Source organism: Coregonus clupeaformis, chromosome 31, assembly GCF_020615455.1.
Source record: "Coregonus clupeaformis isolate EN_2021a chromosome 31, ASM2061545v1, whole genome shotgun sequence".
NCBI classification, from domain to species: domain Eukaryota; kingdom Metazoa; phylum Chordata; class Actinopteri; order Salmoniformes; family Salmonidae; genus Coregonus; species Coregonus clupeaformis.
In genome coordinates, this window is record NC_059222.1 from 14498796 (window position 1) to 14522986 (window position 24191).

General features: G+C 41.5%; 1 protein-coding gene across 2 annotated transcripts; it reads right to left on the minus strand.

Moving 5' to 3' along the window:
* Positions 1-1419: 1419 nt before the first annotated feature.
* Positions 1420-22410, minus strand: phf10 (PHD finger protein 10). 2 transcript variants are annotated; one of them, XM_041858957.2, is made up of 12 exons: positions 21925-22409; positions 11433-11539; positions 10973-11103; positions 10496-10579; positions 8626-8750; positions 6926-7075; positions 6629-6738; positions 6384-6528; positions 6081-6224; positions 2735-2843; positions 2322-2510; positions 1420-1715 (listed from the first exon to the last, which is right to left on the minus strand). In XM_041858957.2, the coding sequence occupies exons 1-12, from the start codon at positions 21991-21993 to the stop codon at positions 1621-1623; spliced, it is 1458 nt and encodes a 485-aa protein (XP_041714891.2). In that variant the 5' UTR covers positions 21994-22409; the 3' UTR covers positions 1420-1620. The 2 variants fall into 2 exon arrangements, with proteins under 2 accessions (XP_041714891.2, XP_041714892.2); XM_041858958.2 differs by lacking the exon at positions 10496-10579 and having other exon boundaries at positions 21925-22410.
* Positions 22411-24191: the final 1781 nt, after the last annotated feature.

Below are 24191 nucleotides of genomic sequence, written 5' to 3' on the forward strand. Positions count from 1 at the left end.
AGAACAAGCGAGGGTCAGACACAGCCACCGGCTGTCATCTCTCTGAGAACTGCTGCTGGCTTTATGATAGGATCTGTTAATGTTTTATTTAATGATAAATTGTCTTTTAACACATAAAAGTCTTGCAATCCATCAAAAAAAGTGTGTTCCAGAATCTGAACATAAATCCTGGTCCTCAAGACTCCTGGTGATAAAGACGTCCTTATCTCAGTGCGCCAATGGGACTCCAGGGCAAAACAGTTTGGCAGATTGCAATAAAATAAATTCTCAGAGTTTGACATGTTATGCAGCAAATCATAAACTCAAGAGACGCTTTGACATCTTCTCTACTCTACAGCATTTTCATTCCAACTAGGGATGTTGTTTATTTTACTTCTGCTCTTTTTTTCTCAACACTTTTTTGTTGTTGTTTTATTTTACTTTTTTATTAAAAATAAATGCACTGTTGGTTAAGGGCTGTAAGTAAGCATTTCACTGTAATGTCTGCACCTGTTGTATTCGGCGCATGTGGCCAATAAAATTTGATTTGATTTGATTGAAGGACAGCAAAGGTGGCTCAACAATAGCTCTTGGCTTCCATCTAGTGGTAATTTAGGATAAAGCACAGCAACCTTTTATTGCTCCCTTTAGACCAGTATGCATAAAACCGCATACTGCACATTTCCAGTATTCCTCTACTAGCCCCTATGATAAAAATTATTTAATTTAAACTAATGACTGATATACATTGTAAATAAGAGGGCAATTTACACAAGCTCATTGTTCAACAGACCAAGCCAGGCTTCAGTTGTTGAACGCTGATATGTTGACTGACTGGGCTCCTCAAAATAAACACCGGCTGTTGAGTGGAACACTGGCCTTTCTATGCCAAGCGGCGAGCGTTCACATGCGTATTATTACAACGTGGCTCGCTGCTGTACCAAACTGCCCATTGTACTCCACACCCTCACCTATCAGATGACAGGGACATGCATGCGTCTGTCACTTAGTGTAGTCTACCTGGTCGCCACGTGGCAGCTGCTATATGACTTCACAGCATCACCTGGGCCCAAAGTGACAGTAAGAGGCAAACTGATCCCCTTTGACTCTCACCTGGACAAAGCTGGTCAGATGCTACACAGGGCCATGCCCTCCAGGTGACAAATTGGTTGCACTTAAGCGAGTCCTTGTCAAATACACATGAGAACTATTGTGGTGCCTGCTGTATGTCTGGTTCTATTGACTGTGGCCTTAGAAACTTCACATAACATGTGGTGGTTGATTTAGCATTCTAATGTAACTGTCACCTGAGAGGAATAGGCTGTAAATAAAGAATATTTGCCGTCAGCACTTTGATGAGCACTTATTGGGGGACACTGGCAGGAAGGGAATTTTAGGGACATAATCTGTGCTTTAATGAAACATCAGGGCAGTCATGGGTTATTAAAAAAAAGCTTTTACTGGCAAAAATCTTTACTTCAATGGCAATTACATTTCAAATCCAATTGAGGCAAAGCAAATCCATATATACAGGATTACCAAACTTAATCTTAACAATCAAAAGTACAAAAACTATCAAAAACTATCTTTAGAATTGAGGATTAGCTTGTTGATTTGATCATTGTCTGTAATCACATTCTATTATTGTGCAGATTTTGACTTCTTGGGTGTTTTTATTCCTCCTTTTTTCTTGGGCGTTGAGAACTCCTTGTTGCAACACTCACAAACCCAGCAACCTGAGGAGAAAAAAACAATGATGTTACATATCACAGTACATCCACATGAAACCAAAGGCTAAAAAATAGACTGCATTGTGGGATCCTTCAGACTAAAAGGCATCTAGACAAAAACCAGCTATTTATAACATTTGATTTCAACACTTATAAATCACTTTGACCACATTCCAAACATGAACTTTGATGTTTAATGTGCAGCTACACTAATTATAGCAAATTGAGGTAACAAACAACCCTCCTTGACTGCACAGTCTTGGAAAACTCTAAAAACAGATTTCCAATTTAGCATTATTCACCACAAGCCGACAAGTAGCTCAGTTGGCTAAGCAAATTAATACTGCTGTTTTCACATAAACCCAGCTAAATTCAATCACCTCAAAACTCCATATGAGACTACATTAGATAAAATGAGAGAGCGAGAGTGCAACAGCAAGACAGATATATATATTTTTTAAACACACCCACCCTTCCTTCCATGAAGTAATCACTGATCTAACACACATATTGATAGGAGTAAGCAATGATTCCATCACAAAGATTTCACCAAGGAAAGAAGGAATGATGCATCCTTAAAGTATTTACAAAAGCCCCAGAGAGAGAGCTCACCTAGAGGGATAGAGTCCAGGCCCACGCAAAAGGTGTGAAAGCCCCGGTCACACTTGTCACAGAACATCATCTCCTCCTCGTGGTGGGGCTGCTCACACACCGTGCATGTCTTACACTCCATGCACTGCCACGGGTAGGTCTTAATCAGGCCCATCAGCTCCTCACTCATATCCAGGCACGATGGGTGACCTGGGACACACACACACACACACAGAGCATCAATCGCACCACAGCACTACTCCAAATCACACCGCATAATCCCAATTTGTGATCACGACTAGGCTAATCAAACAAAGTTCTGCTGCTCATATTTTAGAAGCTTTATGTTCATTATGAACAATGCTATGTTGTAAATGCAAGCTAGTGTGATTTGTTTCAGTTTTAATTAAAAAACAAACAGAAGTTCCACTTACCACTGTTCTTGCACTGTGAGCAGTGAATGAGAGCTTCTGGCTTTCCTTTCTTGTTGGACTCCTTACCCTTCTGGCAAATGCCACATATAGCATTGGGTATGACCTTAGGCTGCAAGGGCAGAACAATGCTATAATTTTTTAGCAACAAGGCCTAGTGCACCATGTGACAAAGGGCTTCTGAGCAACACACATTATACTGTACAATGTGTAAAAGCCTAAAAGGCCTGATAGGATGTATATATTAATTTATTTCACTCGCAATTGATCCAATCTTGTTAAGTGCTTCTTATTTCACACCCCCAAATAAGAATGACTAGAAATAGCCTATTGTCTAATTTTGAGAACCTCCCACATAAAAAATGACCAGAAATGTGCTTGTAGACATCACTTATATATAGTCGTGGGGACTGGGAGACTACGATAATTGGATCTCAAGAACTCCAAAAGGCAAAACCCAAGAGGTTAAGTTGATTTAAGATTAATTTGGATGTGCCACGCTGTCCCTCATTGCCGCTCATAGCAGGTTAAACACTTGAATGTCCCTCCTGAGGAGACCGAGGTGTTTCCACCCATTGTTTTCCCACATTTATAAAAGGCAGTTAGCCAAAGTCATTTCTGACAGGAGGAAAACTCCTCTTTCCCTGCAGATATTTCATTACAGGATTGCTGCTAACACAATCAAAACATCTCTGTACAGTCTATTTGTTTGAAATCTTTATTTCAATGGTTAACTGTGTCTAAATACTGACATATCAAACGTTTTCCTACATAAAAAGTATTGTATTAGATAAGAGCAGTTAAAGCCTTTCTAAGAAACAAACAACGAAACGTGGAAGGGCGAACCGGAGGTTTGAGACACACAGTTAAGTTAATAAAGGATACAGCTAATTGAATATAAGATGTCATCACAGAAAGAGGGGTGCCAGCTAAACTAGGAGAACAAAGATTTAGCCAAAGGAAGGTATGACAATCAAAGGGACAACTTTATGCCATTGCACTCAAATCAAACACGTAAGACACATGAAATTCTAAGAGAGAGACGTATACAAGTCAGGAACAAATTGAGCTTTGAAGGATCAACATAAACTGTACCTACTTAGGTGCACAGTCTGCACAAATATTGGGAATGTGTGCAAGCAATTGGGAGAATACAGCCAATGAGTATGAAGTAGGCTGTGTGTTCATGGAAATATCTATTTTAAAAATGTCAACCTGTTTGGTGTTGCCATCCTGAAATGTTTCATTTGACTGGTGCAAAACAAGAAGAAAGAAAGGGTTACATATTTTCTGTTAGACTTCAGATGGCTACCCCTGCAGTGTAGTGCCAACACAAGCAATTTATACCATTATGATTCTGAAAATAATCAATTTCTTGTACAGTTCCTGAACTCTACCTTACATTAAAATTATAATAAAGTAAACTTTAAGGCCATGTTCTCTATGGCGACAATAATAGGTTGGGTAAATTATTCTGCAAGTATTGTATCCGTATCGGCTTCAGTCTTAAATTCAATGAGCACCGATATTGGAAAGTTATAGTTACATTCCGAACACATCTATGATGCATTACATACTAAAAATAAATGGAGGGTAAGTAGATAAAAGTTTTACAAAGTTTGGTTTAAAAGTGTGGTGTGCACTCAAATAAATAATTCTAATTCCCTTCGGAAACATGCTGATTGGAAACGTAACAGACAACTCCATCCCTGTGGAAAGTTATGAGCTCTCCACATCCATCAATGACCAATGATCAAATCCTGATGTATGATATGGTGTTTGTGGTGTAGTAATACTAGTCATACCATGACAAACTATGTATATTTGTGCTTACTGCTCTTGCTGTCGTTTTTGGCAAACTAAATTGTATTAATCTGCCATGTTGCCCTTGCAGTAAAACAGATGAGAGTAAATTGCCAGATTGACAGAAGGTAGATCATGTTGATCCCGGAAATGCCACTAATCAATAATTTAAACTTAACACAACAATACATTTCAGAGGCAACCGAAAGTAAAAAAGCCAACATATAGAATGTGTATTAACAGGCCTCTGGCACACTGACATTGTGTTCTCCAGTCTCATAATAAACAAAGAACAGTCTGTAAGGTAATATCAAACAACCGTTATAGAATAACGGCACAAGAATACTGGTTTAAAAGCATACTAATATACACAGATATAACTTGAATTATAAAACTTTCAAACACTCAAGTATTAACGTAATTTTAGTGCTACTACTAAATAAAATGTATGCATCTTATAAAGTCTATCATAAGAAATATGTTGTTTAAAAACAATGAATCTAGCAGCCAAATATACTGTAACTGCTCTCGTCTTAATTAGCCTGTTGCTAAGTACACAGAAAAGAGGTATATTAAGACATTCAAAGAATAGGATAAAACATGTATAAGTCTTTAAGACCAATCAAAAGTGCAGTGAAGAACAAGTCCCAGATGTGACAGAACTACTCCAAAATGTTATTGCTCATAAAGTCTGATATGGAACCATCAGTGTTTTAACCATATGGTTGATATGGCACCATCAGTGTATTAACCATACGGTTGGTATGGAACCATCACTGTTTTAAAGAGACTTTCCGGAAGATTTGCACTTTTTAGCCAGTAGTTCTGAAAGTAACGCTCAAGAGCCAGAGCGGGTCCCCTAAAACTGCTTACATGTGCAGTACGTCATTGCTCTCTCTCTCTCTCTCTGCTGTGTCACTGAGCCGTTGGGCCCATCCTGCAACCTCATTGGATAACGCTGGGCTGGGCTAGGACAGCCTTCTTCTTTCACTGTGCAACTCGTCAATGTGCATCTTGCTAGCTGTCACTCAAAATGGCAAGGGGCTGAAGCAGATTGGCTGGAACTCTAATTGCTAGGGGGCTGACCCACGTGGGTCAAGCCTGCAGTGCTCAAAATGGCAAAACAGCTTCCAGAAAACAGTTGCTTTCAAACTAGGGATTTTGTGGCCAATTGAGGTAAGACAGTAATTTTTCTCATAGATTATGCATGTATGAACTACACATTGACACATCCAGCCCAAAGCGGGAGGTTTAAAAAATACTTAAGTAGTCGCCAAAGATCCGGAATGTCTCTTTAACCATAGGGTCGGTTCACAACCAAACTGGACCAATTGGAAGAGGGAAGGCAGAGTGCTGCCACAAGAGAGAATTATTTCCAACTGGTGGAGTGTTAATGTGTCTGTTAGGAGTGACAGGGCCAGAAATCGGGGTGGGGACAAAGGAGGGTCTCTCTACTGAAAGTGCTGAAGAAGCTGGAAGAGGTGGCAGAGTAGGGGAAAGGGAAGAGAAGTGCTGTTGGAGAAAGTCAGGGGCTTTTTTCTTCTACCTTGTACCCAGGGACAGATTTGTGTTGGTTGGGGCGTGGGGTGGCATCTTTAGCCGGGGTGGCAGTCCTGTCCTTGGCCTTGCCCTTTGACTGCACTCCACTGTGCTGACTGTCCCCATCTGAAGTGTTTCCAGATGAGCTGTCCTGTAAACACAATTCAGTTCTTACTATTCAAGCAAGCTGCCAAGGAGTTTACATAGAAGTCAACTTACAAAGCATCTCTAGGCATTTCATTGTCATTGCATCTCTAGCTCTGAAATCAAGTGAAGTGTGTAAAAACATTTCCAGAATCCAGTTCCTTACTGAATTTTTCTTGCCCTCTTCTCCCTTGTTTTCATCTGCGTCATCCGAATCCCCATCGCTGTCCAGGGCAGGCAGCTCCGGGTCCAGTGGGGGCTCGAACAGGGCTGTGTTCAGGGGCAAGTAGCGCAGTTCGTTGGGAGAGTACCTGTATCAAACACAGGAACATCAATTTATCAGCTATTCAAACATCTTTAGAGGTCAGGACCTCATTCATGAAGACTAGTTTTTTGGTTAGTGAACCGTACCTTTTGTAATAGTCCTGGAACTGCCCAGGGATGAGGGCCACTGGATAGGGTCCAGTCTTGGTTCTCTCTGGGGGAAGGACTTTATACCTCCCTTGGGGTACTTGGATAATCTGTTAGAAAGTTAGTTGAAACTTACTTCAATTACACGTTCATATCCACATAAATAAGTAATACAGTTTATCAATGTACTGATATACTGTATCTCCTCAAACATGAACAAGTGTGAGTTCTTATAAACACATACAAAATATGTATGACTACTAAGCCTATATGTGTATATTTAAGGTATTAACGTACATGTGTCTGAAGGTCAAAATATGCCCTTCTCTCTTCCATCCTTTCCCTGTTGAAGTTACTGTTGAACTCAGCAGCTTTCTTGGCAGCTTTCTTTATGTACTCTGGCACTTTACTGGCTTCAACCTTCTGATGGTTTTGTTGCTGCATTTTCTAGGAGATATTAAAAAAATAAAAATGTTACCACCACAACATATTGAATAATCATGTCAAACTCAAGTCAAGTCAAAGACTGTTGTAACATGCATTTACACTCCCATTTATCATCCACACCAAAGCTACACTGCTCAAAAAATAAAGGGAACACTTAAACAACACAATGTAACTCCAAGTCAATCACACTTCTGTGAAATCAAACTGTCAACTTAGGAAGCAACACTGATTGACACAAAATTTCACATGCTGTTGTGCAAACGGAATAGACAACAGGTGGAAATGATAGGCAATTAGCAAGACACCCGCAATAAAGGACTGGTTTTGCAGGTGGTGACCACAGACCACTTCTCAGTTCCTATGCTTCCTGGCTGATGTTTTGGTCACTTTTGAATGCTGGCGGTGCTTTCACTCTAGTGGTAGCATGAGACGGAGTCTACAACCCACACAAGTGGCTCAGGTAGTGCAGCTCATCCAGGATGGCACATCAATGCGAGCTGTGGCAAGAAGGTTTGCTGTGTCTGTCAGCGTAGTGTCCAGAGCATGGAGGCGCTACCAGGAGACAGGCCAGTACATCAGGAGACGTGGAGGAGGCCGTAGGAGGGCAAAAACCCAGCAGCAGGACTGCTACCTCCGCCTTTGTGCAAGGAGGAGCAGGAGGAGCACTGCCAGAGCCCTGCAAAATGACCTCCAGCAGGCTACAAATGTACATGTGTCTGCTCAAACGGTCAGAAACAGACTCCATGAGGGTGGTATGAGGGCCCGACGTCCACAGGTGTGGGTTGTGCTTACAGCCCAACACCGTGCAGGACGTTTGGCATTTGCCAGAGAACACCAAGATTGGCAAATTCGCCACTGGCGCCCTGTGCTCTTCACAGATGAAAGCAGGTTCACACTGAGCACATGTGACAGACGTGACAGAGTCTGGAGACGCCGTGGAGAACGTTCTGCTGCCTGCAACATCCTCCAGCATGACCGGTTTTGAGCACATCTGGGACATCATGTCTCGCTCCATCCACCAACGCCACGTTGCACCACAGACTGTCCAGGAGTTGGCGGATGCTTTAGTCCAGGTCTGGGAGGAGATCCCTCAGGAGACCATCCGCCACCTCATCAGGAGCATGCCCAGGCGTTGTAGGGAGGTCATACAGGCACGTGGGGGCCACACACACTACTGAGCCTCATTTTGACTTGTTTTAAGGACATTACATCAAAGTTGGATCAGCCTGTAGTGTGGTTTTCCACTTTAATTTTGAGGGTGACTCCAAATCCAGACCTCCATGGGTTGATAAATTTGATTTCCATTGATACTTTTTGTGTGATTTTGTTGTCAGCACATTCAACTATGTAAAGAAAAAAGTATTTAATAAGATTATTTCATTCATTCAGATCTAGGATGTGTTATTTTAGTGTTCCCTTTATTTTTTTGAGCAGTGTATAAAAAAAAAAAAATAAGCAAAGACGAAACTGTAACTTTGAGTCAACTAAAATGTGTCAATGTTGCAGAGCATACTAACATTAGTGATACGCTCTGAACTGAGAGTACTTACAGAGTACTCTTTTGCTATCCTCTGGCGCTCCCTCTCTTGGAGGATGACAGAATACTCAGCATGCTTGCCCGGGTACTCCTTGATCATCAAATCAATTACTTCATCACTTCGTAAAGCAGTCAAGCCTGGAAAAAGAGATTCACAATTACTTAATGTATACAGTTTCAAGGTACAGTGGGGGAAAAAAAGTATTTAGTCAGCCACCAATTGTGCAAGTTCTCCCACTTAAAAAGATGAGAGAGGCCTGTAATTTTCATCATAGGTACACGTCAACTATGACAGACAAATTGAGAAAAAAAATCCAGAAAATCACATTGTAGGATTTTTAATGAATTTATTTGCAATTATGGTGGAAAATAAGTATTTGGTCACCTACAAACAAGCAAGATTTCTGGCTCTCACAGACCTGTAACTTCTTCTTTAAGAGGCTTCTCTGTCCTCCGCTCGTTACCTGTATTAATGGCACCTGTTTGAACTTGTTATCAGTATAAAAAGACACCTGTCCACAACCTCAAACAGTCACAATCCAAACTCCACTATGGCCAAGACCAAAGAGCTGTCAAAGGACACCAGAAACAAAATTGTAGACCTGCACCAGGCAGGGAAGACTGAATCTGCAATAGGTAAGCAGCTTGGTTTGAAGAAATCAACTGTGGGAGCAATTATTAGGAAATGGAAGACATACAAGACCACTGATAATCTCCCTCGATCTGGGGTTCCACGCAAGATCTCACCCTGTGGGGTCAAGATGATCACAAGAACGGTGAGCAAAAATCCCAGAACCACACGGGGGGACCTAGTGAATGACCTGCAGAGACCTGGGACCAAAGTAACAAAGCCTACCATCAGTAACACACTACGCCACCAGGGACTCAAATCCTGCAGTGCCAGACGTGTCCCCCTGCTTAAGCCAGTACATGTCCAGGCCCGTCTGAAGTTTGCTAGAGTGCATTTGGATGATCCAGAAGAGGATTGGGAGAATGTCATATGGTCAAATGAAACCAAAATATAACTTTTTGGTAAAAACTCAACTCGTCGTGTTTGGAGGACAAAGAATGCTGAGTTGCATCCAAAGAACACCATACCTACTGTGAAGCATGGGGGTGGAAACATCATGCTTTGGGGCTGTTTTTCTGCAAAGGGACCAGGACGACTGATCCGTGTAAAGGAAAGAATGAATGGGGCCATGTATCGTGAGATTTTGAGTGAAAACCTCCTTCCATCAGCAAGGGCATTGAAGATGAAACGTGGCTGGGTCTTTCAGCATGACAATGATCCCAAACACACCGCCCGGGCAACGAAGGAGTGGCTTCGTAAGAAGCATTTCAAGGTCCTGGAGTGGCCTAGCCAGTCTCCAGATCTCAACCCCATAGAAAATCTTTGGAGGGAGTTGAAAGTCCGTGTTGCCCAGCGACAGCCCCAAAACATCACTGCTCTAGAGGAGATCTGCATGGAGGAATGGGCCAAAATACCAGCAACAGTGTGTGAAAACCTTGTGAAGACTTACAGAAAACGTTTGACCTGTGTCATTGCCAACAAAGGGTATATAACAAAGTATTGAGAAACTTTTGTTAATGACCAAATACTTATTTTCCACCATCATTTGCAAATAAATTCATTGAAAATCCTACAATGTGATTTTCTGGATTTTTTTCCCTCATTTTGTCTGTCATAGTTGCCATGTACCTATGATGAAAATTACAGGCCTCTCTCATCTTTTTAAGTGGGAGAATTTGCACAATTGGTGGCTGACTAAATACTTTTTTTCCCCACTGTAAGGAGTGGCCTAATTCCCCAAAACAACTATTGGGATGGCTTTGGCCCAAGCTCTTCCTGATTACGCAACAACTCCATGTTTCTAAGTTCTCACCCAAGGTGCACTGTGTCTCGGTGATGACATTTTGCTCCCTCAGATATAGCTTCTCCTTGTGGGAGAGGTCTCTCCTTTCCAAATCTAAAAGAATAATTTATTGAATTTATTGGATAATTAAAAGTAGTAGGCTGCTCCAACCAGAGACAACATTACATATATAAAAAAATTGACGATATAAACAAAGCCTGAAGGTTTATTTCCTTTGATGGTCCTTTGTAGCTCAGTTGGTTGAACATCGAGCTTGTAACGCCAGTGTAGTGGGTGTATAAATGTATACACGCATGACTAAGTTGCTTTGGATAAAAGCGTCTGCTAAATGGCATATATTATTAAGATAAAGCATGGTTAGCCAGAGAGTGACCAGTTTAACATCAGTATAGCATACCGATAGACTCGTTATATCCTATTAGCCTAATCATCAAATTGACACACAATGATCCTACAGCATATATGCCAAACGTTAAGCCACATTACCTGGATATTTTCGCTTGAATGAAGTCACTCCCAGATATTCACTGACTTGTTCTTGCAACATATAGTACTCCCCACTGCCATCTGAGGGCCACCTGTACTCGGTCAGATTTTCTGCTGAGAAGTATGTGACCCTGGGGAAACGCACGTATGACTGAAAGGTTAAGAGCAGAGTAAAGTCTTAAGCCTATGTTAGACACGTAGGCTGCGTTTAGACCAGTCCAATTCTGATATTTCTTTCACTAATTGGTATTTTGACCAATCAGATCAGCTCTGAAAAAGATCTATGTGAAAAGATCTGATGTGATTGGTCAAAAGACCAATTAGTGAAAATAAATATCAGAATTGGGCTGCCTGTGAAAAAACAGCCTAAGTGTTTGTATTGGGGATTGGGCGTGTTCTATTAGGAAGTAGTGATGCAAATATGTCTATCTACGCCTTCAGATACGACCTTACCACATACCCAAGTTCCTGACTGGAGGTGTCGCAACTTCTGGAACTGTCGCCTGAACCCATGCGCCGCCTTTTTGGAGCTTGACTGCCATCATTGGACACTTCCTCAATGTCATCCTAAAAATACAGTTAGGATATACAAAACACCTTAAGTATTACTTGTTAAAGTTAATAGTTCTCTACAGAATAAAAGTTTGTTGGATGTTTTCAGATCTCAAGGGGTGAGTTAATTTCCTACACTGAACAAAAATGTAAATGCAACATGTAAAATGGTCTCATGTTTCATGAGCTGAAATAAAAGATCCCAGAAATGTTCATTACACACAAAAAGCTTATTTCTCTCAAATGTTGTGCACAAATTTGTTTACATCCCTGTTAGTGAGCATTTCTCCTTTACCAGGATAATCCATCTACCTGACAGGTCTGGCATATCAAGGCACTGATTAAACATCATGATCTTTACACAGGTGCACCTTGTGCTGGGGACAAAAGCCCACTCTAAAATGTGCAGTTTTGTCACAACACAATGCCACGTACAGTATGTCTCAAGTTGAGGGAATGTGCAATTGGCATGCTGACTGCAGGAATGTCCACCAGAGCTATTGCCAAATAATTTAATGTTAATTTCTCTACCATAAGTAGTTTTAGAACATTTGGCAGTACATCCAACCGGCCTCACAACCTACTGTAAGTCGCTCTGGATAAGAGCGTCTGCTAAATTACTAAAATGTTTTTTTTTTTTTTTTATGTAAATAGCAAGCCTAGAGGTAACACATTCATAGATGCCAACTATAGTGCCTTCAGAAGGTATTCAAACCCCTTGAATTTCTCCACATTTTGTTGTGTTACAGCCTGAATTTTAAATGGATTAAATGAGTTGTTGTTTTTTTCACCTTTATTTAACCAGGTAAGCCAGTTGAGAACAAGTTCTCATTTACAACTGCGACCTGGCCAAGATAAAGCAAAGCAGTGCGATAAAAACAACACAGAGTTCCATATGGAATAAACAAAAACAAAACGTACAGTCAATAACACAATAGAAAATCTATATACAGTGTGTGCAAATGTAGTAAGTTATGGAGGTAAGGCCATAAATAGGATTACAGATGGGCTGTGTACAGGTGCAGTGATCGGTAAGCTGCTCTGACAACTGATGCTTAAAGTTAGTGAGGGAGATAAGTGTCTCCAGCTTCAGAGATTTTTGCAGTTCGTTCCAGTAATTGGCAGCAGAGAACTGGAAGGAATGGCGGCCAAAGGAGGTGTTGGCTTTGGGGATGACCAGTGAGATATACCTGCTGGAACACATACTACGGGTGGGTGTTGCTATAGTGACCAATGAGCTAAGATAAGGCGGGGATTTGCCTAGAAGTGATTTATAGATTACCTGGAGCCAGTGGGTTTGGCGACGAATATGTAGTGAGGGCCAGCCAACGAGAGTGTACAGGTCACAATGGTGGGTAGTACAGTGGGGAAAAAAAGTATTTAGTCAGCCACCAATTGTGCAAGTTCTCCCACTTAAAAAGATGAGAGAGGCCTGTCATTTTCATCATAGGTACACGTCAACTATGACAGACAAATTGAGAAAAGAAAATCCAGAAAATCACATTGTAGGATTTTTAATGAATTTATTTGCAAATTATGGTGGAAAATAAGTATTTGGTCACCTACAAACAAGCAAGATTTCTGGCTCTCACAGACCTGTAACTTCTTCTTTAAGAGGCTCCTCTGTCCTCCACTCGTTACCTGTATTAATGGCACCTGTTTGAACTTGTTATCAGTATAAAAGACACCTGTCCACAACCTCAAACAGTCACACTCCAAACTCCACTATGGCCAAGACCAAAGAGCTGTCAAAGGACACCAGAAACAAAATTGTAGACCTGCACCAGGCTGGGAAGACTGAATCTGCAATAGGTAAGTAGCTTGGTTTGAAGAAATCAACTGTGGGAGCAATTATTAGGAAATGGAAGACATACAATACCACTGATAATCTCCCTCGATCTGGGGCTCCACGCAAGATCTCACCCCGTGGGGTCAAAATGATCACAAGAACGGTGAGCAAAAATCCCAGAACCACACGGGGGGACCTAGTGAATGACCTGCAGAGAGCTGGGACCAAAGTAACAAAGCCTACCATCAGTAACACACTACGCCGCCAGGGACTCAAATCCTGCAGTGCTAGACGTGTCCCCCTGCTTAAGCCAGTACATGTCCAGGCCCGTCTGAAGTTTGCTAGAGTGCATCCAGAAGAGGATTGGGAGAATGTCATATGGTCAGATGAAACCAAAATATAACTTTTTGGTAAAAACTCAACTCGTCGTGTTTGGAGGACAAAGAATGCTGAGTTGCATCCAAAGAACACCATACCTACTGTGAAGCATGGGAGTGAAAACATCATACTTTGGGGCTGTTTTTCTGCAAAGGGACCAGGACGACTGATCCGTGTAAAGGAAAGAATGAATGGGGCCATGTATCGTGAGATTTTGAGTGAAAACCTCCTTCCATCAGCAAGGGCATTGAAGATGAAACGTGGCTGGGTCTTTCAGCATGACAATGATCCCAAACACACCGCCCGGGCAACGAAGGAGTGGCTTCGTAAGAAGCATTTCAAGGTCCTGGAGTCTCCAGATCTCAACCCCATAGAAAATCTTTGGAGGGAGTTGAAAGTCCGTGTTGCCCAGCGACAGCCCCAAAACATCACTGCTCTAGAGGAGATCTGCATGGAGGAATGGGCAAAAATACCAGCAACAGTGTGTGAAAACCTTGTGAAGACTTACAGAAAACGTTTGACCTGTGTCATTGCCAACAAAGGGTATATAACAAAGTATTGAGAAACTTTTGTTATTGACCAAATACTTATTTTCCACCATAATTAGCAAATACATTCATTAAAAATCCTACAATGTGATTTTCTGGATTTTTTTCCTCATTTTGTCCGTCATAGTTGACGTGTACCTATGATGAAAATTACAGGCCTCTCTCATCTTTTTAAGAGGGAGAACTTGCACAATTGGTGGCTGACTAAATACTTTTTTCCCCCACTGTATATGGGGCTTTGGTGACAAAACGGATGGCACTGTGATAGACTACATCCAATTTGCTGAGTAGTGTATTTTGTAAATGACATCGCCGAAGTCAAGGATCGGTAGGATAGTCAGTTTTACGAGGGCATGTTTGGCAGCATGAGTGAAGGAGGCTTTGTTGCGAAATAGGAAGCCGATTCTAGATTTAACTTTGGATTGGAGATGCTTAATGTGAGTCTGGAAGGAGAGTTTACGGTCTAACCAGACACCTAGGTATTTGTAGTTGTCCACATATTCTAAGTCAGACCCGCCGAGAGTGGTGATTCTAGTCGGGCGGGCGGGTGCAAGCAGCGTTCGATTGAAGAGCATGCATTTAGTTTTACTAGCGTTTAAGAGCAGTTGGAGGCCACGGAAGGAGTGTTGTATGGCATTGAAGCTTGTTTGTAGGTTTGTTAACACAGTGTCCAATGAAGGGCCAGATGTATACAAAATGGTGTCGTCTGCGTAGAGGTGGATCTGAGAGTCACCAGCAGCAAGAGCGACGTCATTGATATACACAGAGAATAGAGTCGGCCCGAGAATTGAACCCTGTGGCACCCCCATAGAGACTGCCAGAGGTCCAGACAACAGGCCCTCCGATTTGACACATTGAACTCAATCTGAGAAGTAGTTGGTGAACCAGGCGAGGCAGTCATTTGAGAAACCAAGGCTATTTAGTCTGCCAATAAGAATGCGGAGATTGACAGAGTCAAAAGCCAGGTCGATGAAGACGGCTGCACAGGACTGTCTTTTATCGATCGCGGTTATTATATTGTTTAGGACCTTGAGCGTGGCTGAGGTGCACCCATGACCAGCTCAGAAACCAGATTGCATAGCGGAGAAGGTACGGTGGGATTCGAAATGGTCGGTGATCTGTTTGTTAACTAGGCTTTCAACTACTTTCGAAAGGCAGGGCAGGATGGATATAGGTCTGTAACAGTTTGGATCTAGAGTGTCACCCCCTTTGAAGAGGAGGATGACCGCGGCAGCTTTCCAATCTTTGGGGATCTCAGACGATACGAAAGAGAGGTTGAACAGGCTAGTAACAGGGGTTGCAACAATTTCGGCAGCTAATTTTAGAAAGAAAGGGTCCAGATTGTCTAGGCCAGCTGATTTGTAGGGGTCCAGATTTAGCAGCTCTTTCAGGACATGAGCTATCTGAATTTGGGTGAAGGAGAAGGGGGGGGGGGGCATGGGCAAGTTGCAGCGGAGGGTGCAGAGCTGGTGGCCGGGGAAGGGGTAGCCAGGTGGATGTTGTGTTATTGGCCTACACACATAATTCCCCATAATATCGAAGTGGAATTGTTTTAAGAAATGTGTTCAAATGAATTAAAAATGAAACGCTGAAAAATCTTGAGTCAATAAGTATTCAACGCCTTTGTTATACCAAGCCTTAATACGTTCAGGAGTAAAAAATATCCTTAACAAGTCACATAAGTTGCATGGACTCACTCTGTGTGCAATAATAGTGTTTAACATAATTTTTTTAATGACTACCTCATCTTTGTACTCCACACATACAATTATCTGTAAGGTCCCTCAGTCGAGCAGTGAATTTCAAACACAGATTCAACCACAAAGACCAGGGAGGTTTTCCAATGCCTCGCAAAGAAGGGCACCTATTGGTAGATGGGTACATTTAAATAAAGCAGACATTGAATATCCCTTTGAGCATGGTGAAGTTATGAATTACACTTTGGATGGTGTATCAATACACCTAGACACTACAAAGATACAGGCGTCCAAACTCAGTTGCCAAAGAGGAAGGAAACCGCACAGGGATTTCAACATGAGGCCAATGGTGACTTTAAAACAGAGTTTAATGGTTATGATAGGAGAAAACTGAGGATGGATCAATAACATTGTAGTTTCTCCACAATACTAACCTAAATGACAGAGTGAAAAGAAGGAAGCCTGTACAGAATAGCAATATTCCAAAACATGCATCCTGCTTGCAATAAGGCACTAAAGTAAAACTGCGAAAAATATGGCAAAGAAATTAACTTCATGTACTGAATACAAAATGTTATATTTTCAAGCATGGTGGTGGCTGCATCATGTTATCGGTATGCTTGTCATCAGCAAGGGCTAAGCAGTTTTTTAGGATAAAAATAAACGTAATAGAACTAAGCACAGGCAATATCCTAGAGGAAAACCTGGTTCAGCCTGTTTTCCAACATACACTTGGAGCCAAATTAACCTTTCAGCAGGACAATAACCTAAAACATAAGGCTAAATATACACTGGAGTTGCTTACCAAGACGACATTGAATGTTCCTGAGTGGCCTAGCTACAGTTTTGACTTAAAAATCAGCTTGAAAATCTATGGCAAGACTTGAAAATGGCTGTCTAGCAATGATCAACAACCAATTGACAGAGCTTGAAGAATTTTAAAAGGAATAATGTGCAAATATTGTACAATCCAGATGTGCAAACTGCAAAGCTCTTAGACTTACCCAGAAAGACTCACAGCTGTAATCGCTGCCAAAGGTGATTTTAACATGTATTGACTCAGACGTGAATACTTACAGTTGAAGTCGGAAGTTTACATACACCTTAGCCAAATACATTTAAACTCTGTTTTTCACCATTTCTGACATTTAATCCTAGTAAAAATGTACACTCAATTAGTATTTGGTAACATTGCCTTTAAATTGTTTAACTTGGGTCAAACGTTTCGGGTAGCCTTCCATAAGCTTCACACAATAAGTTGGGTGAATTTTGGCCCATTCCTCCTGACAGAGCTTGTGTAACTGAGTCAGGTTTGTAGGCCTCCTTGCTCGCACACACTTTTTCAGTTCTGCCCACAAATGTTCTATAGGATTGAGGTCAGGGCTTTGGATGGCCACTCCAATACCTTGACTTTGTTGTCCTTAAACCATTTTGCCACAACTTCGGAAGTATGCTTGGGGTCATTGTCCATTTGGAAGACCCATTTGCGACCAAGCATTAACATCCTGACTGATGTCTTGAGATGTTGCTTCAATATATACACATAATTTTCCTTCCTCATGATGCCATCTATTTTGTGAAGTGCACCAGTCCCTCCTGCAGCAAAGCACCCCCACAGCATGATGCTGCCACCCCCGTGCTTCACGGTTGGGATGGTGTTCTTCGGCTTGCAATACCCCCTTTTTCCTCCAAACATAACGATGGTCATTATGGACAAACAGTTATATTTTTGTTTAATCAGACCAGAGGACATTTCTCCAAAAAGTACAATCTTTGTCCCCATGTGCAGTTGCAAACCGTAGTCTGGTTTTTTTATGGCGGTTTTGGAGCAGTGGCTTCTTCCTTGTTGAGCGGCCTTTCAGGTTATGTCGATATAGGACTCGTTTTACTGTGGATATAGATACTTTTGTACCCGTTTTCTCCAGCATCTTCACAAGGTCCTCTGCTGTTGTTCTGGGATTGATTTGCACTTTTCACACCAAAGTACGTTAATCTCTAGGAGACAGAATGCGTCTCCTTCCTGAGCGGTATTGACGGCTGTGTGGTCCCATGGTGTTTATACTTGCGTACTATTGTTTGTACAGATGAACGTGGTACCTTCAGGCGTTTGGAAATTGCTCCCAAGGATGAACCAGACTTGTGGAGGTCCACAATTTCTTTTCTGAGGTCTTGGCTGATTTATTTTGATTTTCCCATGATGTTAAGCAAAGAGGCACTGAGTTTGAAGGTAGGCCTTGAAATACATCCACAGGTACACCTCCAATTGACTCAAATGACGTCAATTAGCCTATCAGAAGCTTCTAAAGCCATGACATAATTTTCCTGAATTTTCCAAGCTGTTTAAAGGCACAGTCAACATAGTGTATGTAAACTTCTGGCCCACTGGAATTGTGATACAGTGAATTATAAGTGAAATAATCTGTCTGTAAACAATTGTTGTGTCATGCACAAAGTAGATGTCCTAACCGACTTGCCAAACTTATAGTTTGTTAACAAGAAATTTGTGGAGTAGTTGAAAAACGACTTTTAATGACTCCAACCTAAGTGTATGTAAACTTCCAACTTCAACTGTATGTAAAATATCACAAAACATGTTTTCTCTTTGTCATTATGGGGTATTCTGTGTAGATAGGTGAGAGAAAAAAATAGATTTAATCCATTTTGAATTCAGGCTGTAACACAACAAAATGTGGAATAAGTCAAGGGGTATGAATACTTTCTGAAGGCACTGTCCCTTTAGCATCTATTGACGATAGTATCTTCTGGCCAGGGGAGTTTTGTCAAGAGCCCCGACGCTTGTTCTAAACATTAACACGCATCTCTTGCGGTATGGTTTTGGAAACAGCAGGAACAGATCTTTCTTATCAGCGATAAATATATATATATTTTTTAAAGGTTAAATTACCACACACTAGGGGTGTGAACGTTTAAACGTCAAAACTTGTGGTCCTTAACGTTAAGAAAAATCCTAAACGTTTCCCCACGAAATGTTTATGGCAGTGCAGTTACCACAAAACATATTATTTTCCGTGTTAAAGCCTAACTAGACAATAGGCTATAAAGGCCGGGGAAAGTTGTGTAATTTAAATAGAATTTTAGGCTACTTTGGTGAATTTGCAAGGCATGCAAGATAGATTACCAAGACATATGCGCACCACGCTTTTTTCTGCCTGCCCCCTCCTCGCTCTCCCTCGCGCTGGCTTGCCTGGGGCATATTCATTACACAGATTCTGTTGCAAAATGTATCTTAAGCGAAAGCAAACAGAATGAAACGGGGAGGGAGAGACCTTCCTGCTATTGTCCAATAGAAACTCTCCTTTTAGTTGCAAAAAGTTTTGCAACTGTTTCGACTAATGATTACACCCGTGCTCTTTCTCTTTGTGTGTGTTCAGTCTTGGCAACTAAATCAGTCTCCTCCGTTCCAAAAATACTGCATCTTAAGAGTCGATTCCTTACGAATCTAATCTTGACACTCAGAAATGGGAGTCGACGTGCAAGGAGGAATCAATTATTTTGGAGTCGACGCTCCATGACTACGTCGTTAACAGTTGGAAAAATGGCAGAGAAAGGCAAGCGATAGCAGCAAAGTCCTGTATGGCAATACTTTGAGAAGGTACATGAGAAGGAAATGCAAACTTTGCGAGGTGGAATTGAGGTACAGTAATGGTAGTACAGGTGCAATGCTTAACCATCTGAAAAGGACGCACCGTGAGACCCAACCCGTTGCTGGCAGTAGCGCAGCTGCACTGTGAATGTGCATGGAATTTTATGAAACGTTCTATCGTTTTAACGAAAACCCGATATAGAAAAGGGCCGTTTTAAAAGTTAAGAAAAATTGTAAATTTGTCACATCCCTACTACACATCTTTATAGGGTTAGGGTTCCCACATTGCCATATTTCCATGTTGCAGCGCTTGTTTACAGAAAACCGATGGAAGACTGATACCACTAGCTGTTCTAATTAGCCATCTGCGTCTCCAAACACCTGTGTGTAAACGGAAGACTGATACCACAAACCTGGTCACTGAAAAATACTGTTGGCTGCAACTGTGTTGAAACTACTTAACAGTAAGTGTATATTTTGCATTTGTGAAATTATTTTGATGTGATATGAAAGTAAAGGGCTTTATGTTTATAGGACTGTACCGCAATTGAGAATACATTCACATTTAGATGGAGTTTTATCAATTGTGCCTGACAAAGCCAATTCGCCTCGAAGCAGAACACGTAAGGTCCTTGGACTATAAGAAGTAACATTAGTCTCATTAAGTCCATTATTGGGCTAGCCAGTGGAGGCTGCTGAGGGGAGGACGGCTCATAATAATGTCTGGAACGGAGCAAATGGAATGGCATGAACATGTTCGGTGTATTTGATACCATTCCACTTATTCCACTCCAGCCATTTCCACAAGCCCGTCCTCCCCAATTAAGGTGCCACCAACCTCCTGTGGCTAGCCTTGAGGTAGGCCTAGTCCCAATTGTAGTGATGCCCTCCATTGTCTGTACCGCATAGCCGCGTACATTTACATAGAACGTCCCTTGTCTGTCACGAATGTTGAATCAAATGTTAACTTAATCTGACGATTGTCCATGGGGTTGGTCCTTCAACTGGTTGTAATTTAAGACAAAATATCCACAGTAAATAATTATTAAACTGACTTCCAAACGCAGGTCTCTGTGTGGCAATCAAGAATTTGTTTGGTCATGACCCAAGGCAGGTGCACAAGACGGAAGAATATGCTTGCGATGCATTCATACTATCCCAAGTCTTGCAGGTGTTTACATGGTTTTGCGCATGTGCCAGGTGATAGACTTTAATAGCAGTACCAGCGCTCTAAAAAGTCAAGTAAATAATACTTTCCTGTGGATGTTTTTTAATTTTTTTTTATTTACTTTTACCCCCTTTCTCCCCAATTGTCATGATATCCAATTGGTAGTCAGTCTTGTCCCATCGCTGCAACTCTCCTACAGACTCGGGAGAGGTGAAGGTCGAGAGTCATGCATCCTCCGAAACACAACCCTGCCAAGCCGCACTGCTTCTTGACACACTGCTCGCTTAACCCGGAAGCAAGCCGCACCAATGTGTCGGAGGAAACACCGTCCAACTGGCTACCGATTTCAGCTTGCAGGCGCCCGAGCCTGCCACAAGGAGTCGCTAGAGCGCGATGGGACAAGGAAATCCCGGCCGGTCAAACCCTCCCCTAACCCGGATGACGCTGGGCCAATTGTGCTCCACCTCATGGGTCTCCCAGTCATGGTCGGCTGTGACAGGCTGCAGCCTGGAATCGAACTCAGGGCTATAGTGACGCCTCAAGCACTGCAGTGCCTTAGACCGCTCGGGAGGCCCTCCTGTGGATATTTTGTCTCCAATTTCGACCGTCCGCACAGACAACTGGTCGAGTAAATGTATCTAACATTCTACCTTGTAAGAAAACTTTCCAAGTTTTTGCAGTGCTTTGTTTCAGACGGTATACCAATAATTGGACTTGGACAGAAGTCTAATGAGACACGATGTAAACAAAAACTATGATATACTGGCACACTAAACAGCTAGTTAAGTATCTAGCTAGATAGCGAGACACTATGCTAGCTAAGCAAGTTAGTTAGCTAACGGTATGGATAACTAGCTAGTAACGCTAGGTATTCCTAGTCGTTAACGTTAGTTAACAACGACACAATTTACAACACATCGATCTCCCCCATATAGTAACATAGCTAACAATAATCTACATAACAAGTGGCATGCGTTCAACAACGCTGAATAAAACTAGTAACTAACGTGGCCTACTACTGTATTAAATTGTAATTTGTAAATATTTCTAAAGTTAGCTAACTAGCGAAACGGCGGTAGGTTTGATGACAACAAAGGAGTTTGAGGTTGATGTGTTTTCGTTAGCGCGCACCTTAGCATGTTGTCTTCAACACATTATTAGTATGTATATGGCCAGCAATGTGTATATTGTGTTAAGATATATTTGCCAAGTTTACCTTTATAGACTGCGCTCCCGGGGTCACAGGGTTGCTATCGCAAGGTCTGGGTGGGAGAACTGTAGCCATGTTTAGCGGCTACTAGCTAGCTAGTTTCAGAGATGCACACTAGGATAATAATGTTACCGACTGGAAACAGACACGGAACAAATGTTCCACAAACAAATGTTCCTCAAATTATGTCCAACTCTAAATTGGGCAAAGCGGACGTGGTTGGCTTAGATTGTTGACATGTTGACTACATTTCGTCTCCAATGTTTACTGGAAACATAAATACATTTGCACAATGAGCACTTTCTCTCAAATATATCGTTATAGTGGTTAGCTAGCAAGCGAATTTTAGCATTCACACGAAATCAGTCAAAACACCTCAACAAGACATGGTGCAAGCCAAGAACAAGATTAAACTAGCTGAAACGAGTCACTTAAGATTCCCGACATGGCAGTTTCTTGTCATTGTTGGTAGCTGTCTGGCCATCCAGAATTACAACAACTCACGGACTTCTGCCCCATTGAAGCTTGCGCATCGTTTTCGTGACGTTGTCAGCTAACCCATCTATAAGGGTGGGGATAATTTTGTACATACATTTTTGCCACAACCAATCAAATCCAAATCAAATGTATTGATCTCGTACACAGATACGTTGATGTTAAAGCAGGTGCAGCGAAATGCTTGTTTCTAGCATCTGTAATCATCAAGTGCTTTGAAAGGCTGGTTATGGCTCACACCTCCCATCATCCCAGACACCCTAGACCAGGTGTCTCCAACAGGCAGTGGTGGAAACAGTACAACATTTTCATACTTGAGTAAAAGTAAAGATACATTAATAGAAACCGACTCAAGTAAAAGTGAAAGTCACCCAGTAAAATACTACTTGAGTAAAAGTATTTGGTTTTTAATATACTTAAATGTAATTGCAAAAATATTCTTAAGTATCAAAAGTAAAAGTAGAAATCATTTCAAATTACTTCTATTAGGCAATCCAAACAGCACAAGTTTCTTGTTTTTTTAATTTACGGATAGTCAAGGGCACACTCCAACACTCAGACATAATTTACAAATGAATTTGCGTTTAGTGAGTCCACAACATCAGAGGCAGTAGGGATGACCTGACCAGGGATATCCTCTTGATAAGTGTGTGAATTGAACCATTTTCTTGTCCTGTTAAGCATTTAAACTGTAAGAGTACTTTTGGGTGTCAGGGAAAATGTATGGAGTAAAAAGTACATGATTTTCAAAGACATCATTATTATTGTTGTTTATCCAGTCAGATAAACACTCCAAACAGTCAATCCTGGGCTCCCGAGTGGCGCAGTGGTCTAAGGCACTGCATCTCAGTGCTTGAGGCGTTACTACAGACTCCCTGGTTCGATTCCAGGCTGTATCACAACCGGCTGTCATTGGGAGTCCCATAGGGCGGCGCACAATTGGCCCAGCATTGTCCGGTGTAGGCTGTCATTGTAAATAAGAATTTGTTCTTAACTGTCTTACCCGAAAAACGGTGGGACACAGACCAACTACCAAAAAACAACTACCATGCTTTCACTTCATGCTGCTAGTACAAATAACATGTTTTTATTTTTTATTTTTTACACTGCATGGTTCATTTTTGTACCATGGTAGCTAGTACAATGAAAACATTTTTTTTTTGGACACTACCATGGCAGAAAAATACCATGGTATTTGCACTAGTACCATGGTATTTTTGTGCCATGGTAGTGACCAAAAAAACATGATAGTACCATGGTATTTTTTTTCATTGTACTACCATAGTACATTTTTGTAAGGGATTGACATTATCCCACCCCTGCATATCTCCCTCCTTTCTCTCTCTCTCTCTCTCCCGCCCTCTCAATTCAATTCAAAGGGCTTTGTTGGCATGGGAAACAAATGTTTACATTGCCAAAGCAAGTGAAATAGATAATAAACAAAAGTGAAAGACAAAAAATGAACAGTAAACATTACTCACAAAAGTTCCAAAGGAACATTTCAAATGTCATATTATGGCTATACACAGTGTTGTAACGATGTGCAAATAGTTAAAGTACACAAGGGAAAATAAATAAACATAAATATGGGTTGTATTTACAATGGTGTTGGTTCTTCACTGGTTGCCCTTTTCTAGTGGCAACAGGTCACACATCTTGCTGCTGTGATGGCATACTGGTATTTCACACAATAGATATGGGAGTTTATCAAAATTGGATTTGTTTCTTTGTGGGTCTGTGTAATCTGAGGGAAACATGGGTCTCTAATATGGTCATAC